We start from the raw sequence: 10,110 nt of genomic DNA, 5'->3' as shown, positions 1-10,110 counted from the left end.
CACAAGCACAGTGCAATATAAAAATAAGTACGTAAAGTCAGTTCCTAGGGTCAGTCCCTTTGTCACACTCTAGTGTGAGCAAGAACAAAACGGAAGGTGGGTTTGCACAGGCCACACAAAAAAAGCTCAGTTTCCAGCAGGCCCCACTCAGTACTAAGAGCTGCAATCTGTTATGCATTCTGCCTTTCTTCAACCGTGCCTCTCCTGCTGCAGCCTATTTTGTCTCCCATGCAAGTCAGTTGATCCCCAACCTGCCCTGAGCATATAAATGGGGGTTGCTAAGTTGTTGTTGACCGTATCATTTGGAGCCTGAGCTACCTTTGAACCAAGAAGCTGCAAAAGCATGCTGTTCTGAATACCATACTGAACTCCTCACAGCAGCTCAAAGGGGACACCTATTGGCTGCTCAGCATTCTTCCAGGTTTCTTTTTCCTTTTTAAACATTTTTTGCTTCTACTGACAGCATGACTTATCCTAATGAATCAGCCCAGGCTGCCACATCGAGCAATTGTTAAAATTCCATTGTCTTGAAGGCCACTATTCTCCTTTGCCTGTTCTCTGTGCCCTAACATGTAATAACTCTTTTTCTCTCTCCACGTTACAGCAACCATGTGGGAGTCTGCTTGAAAAGCTTCTCAATTCAGAACTCGAATGCAGCTGCACTAAACACGCATGGTGGACGGACAGGGCAAAATGTCTAGCACACATCACAAAGTTGTGTGTCAGTCAAAGCACTGCTATTTAAATGTGATTTTATTTTGGCCTCTGCTTGCGAAAGGTCTTTTATTCCTCGATTTCTCTTGTGGTCTCAAGGACTTCTTGAAAATGCATCATGGTCTGCAGATAATATTCCCCTGGCTTGTTATGAAGCTTAGGGATCCCAGGTTCAAGTGGAAGGAAAGAGCAGGCAAGCACAGCATACTGCTGAAGCTCATCCACACAGCACTGCCAAAACATGGCTTTATGTGGAAATTCAGCCAATATAGGAGATGCTGACTAATACATTTCTAAAAGGTACACATTACAAGTGCATCAAACTGCAAAATCCTAAGGAACAGAAGAGCGTTAAAGGCTTTAATATCCATTGAGTTTGGTTAGTAGGCATAGTATAAATAGCACAAATAAATTAAAAATATAGGTAAACAGAAACAAATGTCCAACTAGCAACTGACAACACAGCCAAGCTTAAAAGCACATTCAGTTGGGGGAAATGTGAGGTATATTTAGCTTATGTTCCAATTTCCAAGTAAATCTGGCTTGCTAACTTCCCCTGGGAAGATTAGTTCAGCCCTAGCTTTCATTCTGTTACAACATGCAGAACCGGGAAACTGTGCTGCCAGCACTCAAGATGCTTAAGCTAAAAGCTTTCATTCCCCCCACCCCCCGCCGTACTTTTTATTAGGAGATAGGACTGAGTGCCCCATGCCTTGAAGCTGTACATCAAAGCACAGAGAAGCCCCACCTATCTGTTAACTTATTTTCTTCCACCACACAGGCTTAATAAGAGAAAGTAAAATGAAATCCAAAAGCCTTTGTTGATAAGACAGTCGAACAGCAAATAGAAAATGCGGAGTTAAGCTTCTTATGACAGCTAGTTCAGCATTTGCTTACACTTCTAGCCTTGGTGGTTCCAAGGCAGATCTTCGAATTTCCTTAAATGAGCTGAAGGCTTATTCTCATAATGAATAAGATTAACAGACTGTCCATGGCAATGGCGACACATACCCACCCAGATTCCTGAGCCAGCGTGCATGCCTTCCATTGTACCAATAATACACTGGGAGAGGCCTGCAGCTGACACAATGGCTATAGATTGCCTATCAACTCATCTGCACTAAAGGTTTGTTTATATTGCACTATTACTGTGCACCGAACTTTATAAGGTAACATAAGCAGGGCAGACAGACAGAGAGGTCCCTGCCCAGAGAAGCTTACAATCTAAATTCTAGCTGTCAGCAAGACGGAGAGGAAGAGAAGGCGAACAATGGGTAACTGTGAGCAAATGCTATTTACAGTTTTAAAAGATTCCTAGTGCTTGAAGTGGCAAGCTTCAGATTACTTTATATCTGGCCCTTTGATAGAATATGTGGCACAGCGTTCCTATGTCTGTACTACTGCACACCGCTAGGATAGGGAAGGTCATAAGTTTGGATATTTCCCAACATCAAAATCTCCATGCTTATGGGAAACTGGCAAAGTCATGGAGAGATTAATCCACTTCTTTAAATATTTTGCCACAGGTAGAAGGGATTCACCGAAACTGGGACCAAGGCTTATCCCATCTACTTCGTATACCAGGCAAAATAGGTTCTTGCTAATAGTACATACAGTATTTAAGTTCCAAGCAGTTGACTGAACATACTGCATGCCCATCCAGGTATTAAAAAGAGCCAATGTCTCCAAGATTTGGTCCTACTGTTAGCTTAACCAAGAACACTGTGCAGATAAAGAGAGGCTCAAAAACCGTCTTCCTCAACTTCGGCCCTCCAGATGTTTTGAGACTACAATTCCCATCATCCCTGACCACTGGTCCTGCTAGCTAGGGATAATGGGAGTTGTAGGCCAAAAACATCTGGAGGGCCGAGGATGAGGAAGCCTGCTCAAAAACCTCGTCCACAGAGAGTGCACGTAAACATGCCTCTATCATTGAGTGGCCTAGCCTTCAGAAAGCAGAACACCCAGCGGCACTGTATGGCTCTGTGCACAGAGCACAAACAGCCACTCAGAGGTCTCTGCAGCATAGAGACTCTTCTCACACTAAGTTCCATTTTACTAGCAACTAATTAAACACACACACTTTCTTCTACCTGTGAGGATTAAAAAGCTCATTATCAGTGCAAAAGCAACAGCAAATGTAATACGGAAGCCATTTCTTAGTTACCTTTCTAAATGACAAGCTTCTGTGATGTCCGTCTCCTTCACATCTCCTAGTCCATTGGCAATCCCGTCGCTGTGGCCTTTTCTTATTGCCCCATCAGGAGTCCTTTCTAAAAATTGAGCGTCTTCTTTGATACGTTGCTGGATCATGGGAGTGAGCGGCATTTCGAAGCTGAAGTAGCTATCCGGCTCAGAATATAAAGTTTCCAGAGACTCTGCGCTATAATATAAAGAGGCATTGTCCAGAATGCTTTCAAACTGGGAGCTGTACACATCTGTGGAGACTTCGGAGTGCGGTTGCCCAAGGACATCTTCCACTCTTCCACTGATGGCTTCGTCGTCGTCGTCCTCTTTCTCCTCCTCCTCCATGAGCCTAGGATTCAAAACCAAAGACAGCCTCTTCAGTTTCTGCTTTAAGGTTTTCATGTGGGCACACTCAGATCTTCTGTGGATGTTTCATGCGCACACATACACACATAACTAGCCTTTCCTTTTGATGACCAGGTACCAATGTTTACACGTCTGGTTTCAATTGTGTTAATGAAGAACAGACACCCTTGTCTTTCCCTCTGGCTCCCTCCACCCCCTCCCCACCCGGTCCCTGTACTTGAGTAGAAACAAAAGTGGCTTGCACATTATGATGTGTACTAAGAAAGAACATCAGCTCATTGTGTTCGTAGAAAAGACACACTTTGTGTCCCTACTCCAGATTAGCTTTTGGAGATTCTGAAGCTTCTGGGTCTGTTCTCCAAACATCGCAGCCAAGTCACAGAACAAAAGGACAGACAATGGCTATTCAGAGAGTTGAAGGTGGCCTAACACAGGCTTCCTTTCCCTAGACATTCCTCCCCATCTGTGTAATAACTTCCATGGGGAGATAAGTGTGATCCCGTTTATTTGTTTTTAGAAGAATCCTAAAACTTTCTAAAACAAAAAAAGGACTACATTGTAATAAATGGTTTTATTGTCTGCTATCATTTTAATGGGACGCGGGTGGCGCTGTGGATTAAAGCACAGAGCCTAGGACTTGCCGATCAGAAGGTCGGTGGTTCGAATCCCCGCGACGGGGTGAGCTCCCGTTGCTCGGTCCCTGCTCCTGCCAACCTAGCAGTTCGAAAGCACGTCAAAGTGCAAGTAGATAAATAGGTACCGCTCCAGCGGGAAGGTAAATGGCATTTCCGTGCGCTGCTGTGGTTCGCCAGAAGCGGCTTAGTCATGCTGGCCACATGACCCGGAAGCTGTACGCTGGCTCCCTTGGCCAATAAAGCGAGATGAGCGCCGCAACCCCAGAGTCAGCCACGACTGGACCTAACGGTCAGGGGTACCTTTACCTTACTATTATTTTAAGATTGCTTGTTTGTTATTTTATAATTTTAATATGCTGTAACATTATTGTGTTGCAGGATTCTTTTTAACAATAAAATATATATATATATAAAAAATAATAATTAACCCGCAGGCTTGGCTTTGCTCAGTTGGTAGAGCATCAGACTCTTAATTTCATGGACATGGGTTCGAGCAAAAGATTCCTACATTAAAAGGGGATGGACTAGATGACCCTCATGGTCCCTTCCAGCTCTATGATTCTGTGATTTTGAAGCTCTATAGAACCTATGGATGGAGACAAGAGTGGGAAGGGTGTGCATACCACAAGCAATGATGCCTCTAGCATGCAGGATTTGTGCAAAGTGCTAAAGTGGTTTGTTTGCATGTGAGTTCAAAAGTTCTACCGTACTGGTCTGAATATAAGCCTTACTTTTCCCCCAAATACCAACCGTGAAAAGTTAAAGTGTGGCTGATATTCGCGACCTTACGGTATGCAGCCAGGAGTGTGCAGCAAACAGCGCCAGGAATGGAGTGGCTTATATTCGGGTATGTTTTCTTTTCTTTTTTCCCCCCTCCAATTTTAAAGGTACGGCTTATATCTGGGCGCAGCTTATATTCGGGCCAATACGGTATTTAGGAAGTGATGAACTAATGGGAAGCAAAGGACTATTGTGGTTGCTGATATCTCCATCTGCTATATATTTTGGATTTTTTATTTATTTATTTATTTATTATTTATTTATTTTTTTGTCCACTATGCATTTGGACGCTTTTTAAGATATCGGAACCAAATTTTACAAGTTGGTTCCTGAGATCAAGAAGCAGATTTCTAGCTATGTCTGGATACAACTGAATGCCATTTTGAATCAAATGGCTTTGTGAACCCTTCCCAACCTGCATTGATTTTAACCACCAATTTGAAAACTGCACTGTATTCCTCAGCAATGCTGGGTACAACAAGGCTACCAAAATAACTGTCACATTCAAAGTCACTCTGAAAGCAGCAAAGATTATAACTGAGGCTCTGCATAACGCCAGACCAGCTTCCTTCTAACCCAGTCCTCGTATTGTTCCATTAAGATGAGAGAGAAGAGGAATCCTGTTTGATGAAAACCATAAATATCTGTTAGTAAACCAAGCAATTTGGTCAAATGACTATGGCTCAGGATGGGGTGGGGTAGCAGAATAGTAAGAATATTTAGATAATCCTTCAAAATCTGCTTTTGGCACTGGGTTTTGCTTTAGAAACCCATAATCTACTAGCTTTCTGAGCCTTAATATCTCTGATTAAAACAGCACTAGGCCCCAACACAGAAGCATAGAACTCCTGGTCTTATAGAGACGAACTGTACATGACATTAGGCACATAATTCCATTTGCTTGGGATGTATATATGGAAGGGGGAGCTGTTTCACATTGAAACCTTAGAATGGGAAGCAGCGGGGCTTTGACCCTTTGCATCCTGCCTGATCGGAACTGGTCTCTTGCACCTGTCATTTGTATTGTCAAAAAAACCATTGGTTTCACTGACTAATGAATGCCACGTGTAGTTTGACCTGAAAGGTAAAGGTAAAGGGACCCCTGACTATCAGGTCCAGTCGTGACCAACTCTGGGGTTGCGGCGCTCATCTAGCTTTATTGGTTGAGGGAGCCGGCGTACAGCTTCCGGATCATGTGGCCAGCATGACTAAGCCGCTTCTGGCAAACCAGAGCAGCACACGGAAGCGCCGTTTACCTTCCCGCCAGAGCGGTACCTATTTATCTACTTGCACTTTGACGTGCTTTCGAACTGCTAGGTTGGCAGGAGCAGGGACCGAGCAACGGGAGCTCACCCCGTCACGGGGATTCGAACCACCAACCTTCTGATCAGTAAGTCCTAGGCTCTGTGGTTTAACCCACAGCGCCACCCGTGTCCCTTAGTTTGACCTGTAAGAATGGTAAAAACAGCAGGAGCAGGACAGGGGAGAATATGTATTCTTTCCTCTCCTCTGCTATGAACAGTCCCCCACTCCTCCTTCACAACGTTTACTAATGGTTAAGGGTTGCATGGTTTAAGTAGGTTAAAGGTAGACAATGCAAACCAGTGTTCTTTTTTTAGCTATGATACAAATCCTGGTTAAGAGGGGACCTAACTGTGGTCAACATGGAGGCCAGTGTAACATTTTACCACACTTCAGACCAGCAGGAGAAGAGAAGGGGGGATGCATTGTCTTCATGTAACTGAGTCAGGATCATCCTGTCTGCGCCAGCCCAGGGGTCAGCAAACCTTTTCAGCAGGGGGCCGATCCACTGTCCCTCCGACCTTGTGGGGGGCTGGACTATATTTTGAAAAAAAATAATAATGAACGAATTCCTATGCCCCACAAATAACCCAGAGATGCATTTTAAATAAAAGGACACATTCTACTCATGTAAAAACACACTGATTCCCGGACCATCCGCGGGCTGGATTTAGAAGACGACTGGGCCGGATCCAGCTCCCGGGCCTTAGTTTGCCTAACCATGCAATAAGGCGTTCTAGTGACTCTGTATAAATTCTGTCCTTTCACGAGTAAATCTACTGGACTAAATTTAATTTTAAGAACTACTCTTGTGAGGAATTGCATCTGGCCCAGGTGATTACCTTTTCAGATAAAGGACTACAATCCATTGAGAGGCATGGAGCCAACCAAATAATATTTGATATAGCAGCTGCCATTTGATCCAGGAGGTTAGTTGTTCAAACAGTTTAAACTAAACTTCATTATAACAATGGAATATCAGCTCCGCCCAAGGAATGATGGATAACAGCAACAAGCCGGGGGTGGGGCGGGGGGGGAAAGATATAATATCTTACAAGGACAGGAACACACACCATGGACAGAATAATTGCTACCCACAGGAAAGAACAATGATATAGTTTTGAGTCCCTCACTTGAAGTTTTATAAATCATTTAATGCGTCAACACATATAGAAGCTATTAACATTGCAGTTGTTGGCAGACCAACACGGCTACCTATCTATAAAGGGATTATTATGACCGGAATGTAATTGAAACCAGTACGATTTTGGAATGCAGAAATAAAGAGAATTAGAAAGCCATCAAATCTAGCCACTTTAATTAAATTATTTAATTTAGTGTTTGAATGACTGGTACAGTGGTGCCCCACAAGACGAATGCCTCGCAAGACAGAAAACCCGCTAGACGAAAGGGTTTTCCGTTTTGGAGGTGCTTCGCAAAACAAATTTCCTATGGGCTTGCTTCGCAAGACGAAAATGTCTTGTGAGTTCCTGCGGGGTTTTTTTTTCTCCTCCCCCCCTTTTTCTAAGCCGCTAAGCCGCTTATCTGCTTATCCGCTAAGCCGATAAGCCGCTAAAAGCCGCTAATAGCGCTAATGCGCTAAGCCGTCAATGGGCTTGCTTCGCAAGACGAAAAAACCGCTAGATGAAGAGACTTGCGGAACGGATTCTTTTCGTCTTGCGAGGCACCACTGTATTAATAATTGCATTACAAATTGGCATTGTTATAAAGAGGCTATTATTGGAATGTAATTGAGAACTAATAAAAAAAAAATCTACGGCTGGTAACACATATTACTCATTCCTCCACGAGCTGAGCAGTCGCCTCGTGAAGGACGTTCTCAATAGTGGCAGCCCGAATCTCGAACGCTGCCCCTCTCTGGTGTGAGTGGCACCAAAACGGATGGAGCTGTGATGCTCTGCAGCCAAACATTTTGACTCCAGTGGTGCCTCTCATTTGGCAAGTGCAGTTGTGTTGTGAATGTAAAACCAGACAATAGATTAAGCTGCATTTAAATGAAATATTGTTTCATGGTATCATGGTATCATTTGTAATGTTGTTTGCCTCTCTGGGGTTAATGAAGGGTGAGGTATGAATGATTTATATAAGGTGATAGTGCTCAGTTCCTATCCAAAGCTCTGTGCGTGGTAGGGGAGAGCCCACAAGTGCAATGGGACTCACTCAAACTCCTCTTGGCATATTTACACACCAGGTGGCAAGCAAACAGAGACAATCAATGCTGTCAAGATGCCAGCCAAGTGGTCTCTGCCAACTACAGATATGTCTCAGGACAAAGATACTGAGAGGTGTCTCAGTTTCACCTATTTCCCTTCCCACACATTCAGCAGTGGCTATTCCAACGCTTCATCTACTCATGAGATGAGAGAGCCAGTGTGGTGTAGTGGTTAAGAGTGGTAGTCTCGTAATCTGGGGAACCGGGTTCGCTTCCCCACTCCTCCACATGCAGCTGCTGGGTGACCTTGGGCTAGTCACATTTCTTTGAAGTCTCTCAGCCCCACTCACCTCACAGAGTGTTTGTTGTGGGGGAGGAAGGGAAAGGAGAATGTTAGCCGCTTTGAGACTCCTTCGGGTAGTGATAAAGCGGGATATCAAATCCAAACTCCTCATAACCCAGTTTCTCCACCCCCCAGTCTGCACTTAGACCCTACTTCCCCTTCTGCTGGTCGTAAAACCAAGGTGATGGGGAGGGGAGTGTCTCCCCCCTCTTCACCCCCCACGTTCCTGCAAAACTCTCATTCTCATTCATAGCTTGCCTGCAGTCAGGAAGCCAGGCTGAACATTCTGACCAGCTTTGAAATAACCTGAATAATCTAAAGGGAGTGACGCCAGACGCATTCACTTAGCATTTCAAAAAGCAGCTTGTGACTGGCCTTGAACCAGAATTTGTTTGCTGCTTGCTGGTAGAGCTTTCCTGTTGCTATGATAGAAGCATCCAAAGAAATGAAAGGCGGTGGGGAGGGGGGGGGTGCAGAGTTTCACAGCCGAAGTGTTCAGAAAAAAGTATCTGCAAGATCTGTTAACCTTTTTTAAAAAATGCACAAACCATTCTAGTGCAGTTAATACATGACAGAGAGACATGCTGTTGTTTTGAGGCAGTTGTTTGTAAAATGTTGGGTTAAATAATGAGCTTTCAGGTATTGGAATAAGGGGAGAGAGTTTCGCGCTGTTCCCATTGCTAAACACACAGTTTGAAGATTAACTATGTGGTTGTAGTTGAAAATAAATAATGGGCAAAAATATTCATTTGTATGGCAGCAAGTCACCGTAATGCTTAAGTCCCCTCCTAGCTAGCTACCATAGCTTCAGGAATGCTTCAGCCAAAGCAAGCCTCTTCTACAGAGAAACTTAGTTCAGGGTCCTTTGCCCACTGAAAGTTTCTTTGGCAAACACCTGAGACGTAGTTGTAGCACAAAGACCGGGAACCTCTCTCCCTCTAGAGACTCAGCAAGCTGCACCCATTGAATGGTTTTAGGCAGCTTGATAAACAGTTCTTAATTCTCCTAAACCTACAGCCCTTAGCCACTGAAGAAACAAGAGATTTCCTGGTCACCCACAGTTATTGTGTTCTTTGGTGTTCTTTGTTTTAGTTATTTATTCAGCAGTATTGACTGCAAAACAAAACAAAAATTAAGCAGTTTACAAAAATTTAAATTAAATCACTAAAATACTCAGTTAAAACAAGTATTTAAAAGCATTCAAAGGATGATTAAAGCAAACAGCAGCAAAAAAGAGGTAAGACCAGTGCTATTTTTCTAGAAAAAGAGGTGTTGGAACTCACCACGAACACCTCCCTTGTTCTCTTATAATAGCAATGGTGCCCACCTGAGAGGTGCTGGGACTGAGCTCCATCAAATCATGGCTGAAAAAAGCCCTGGATAAAACACGTCTGAATAGGGTTGCCTGAACAAAAAATGTTTTAAGACCAAATTTTGAGAAAACTGCTTAGGATAAGGTTTTCTGGTGGTTGCTTTTATTGCCGCAGGGGGACGGGGTGTTGTGGGTGTTTTGTATCATGCCCTGCCTTACGCACAACAGTATACACTGTTTGTATTGATCAATACAATCCTTGTGTTGAACAACAGGATACCATCCCAAGAACATTATG

General features: G+C 43.8%; 1 protein-coding gene across 3 annotated transcripts in view; it reads right to left on the bottom strand.

Annotated features, from left to right (window-relative positions):
- The window catches only part of PSD3 (pleckstrin and Sec7 domain containing 3), a 148,616-nt gene that overhangs the window by 112,084 nt on the left and 26,422 nt on the right, over window positions 1-10,110 (bottom strand). For all 3 annotated transcript variants that reach the window (XM_081844887.1, XM_081844885.1, XM_081844886.1), the window contains one exon: window positions 2,882-3,250. In XM_081844887.1, coding sequence (XP_081701013.1) covers window positions 2,882-3,250 — 369 coding nt within the window. The remainder of the gene's footprint in view (window positions 1-2,881; window positions 3,251-10,110) is intronic.

This window comes from Podarcis erhardii (assembly GCF_964252035.2).
Source record: "Podarcis erhardii genome assembly, chromosome: 17".
NCBI classification, from domain to species: domain Eukaryota; kingdom Metazoa; phylum Chordata; class Lepidosauria; order Squamata; family Lacertidae; genus Podarcis; species Podarcis erhardii.
This window is presented reverse-complemented; position numbering and strand designations above follow the sequence as displayed.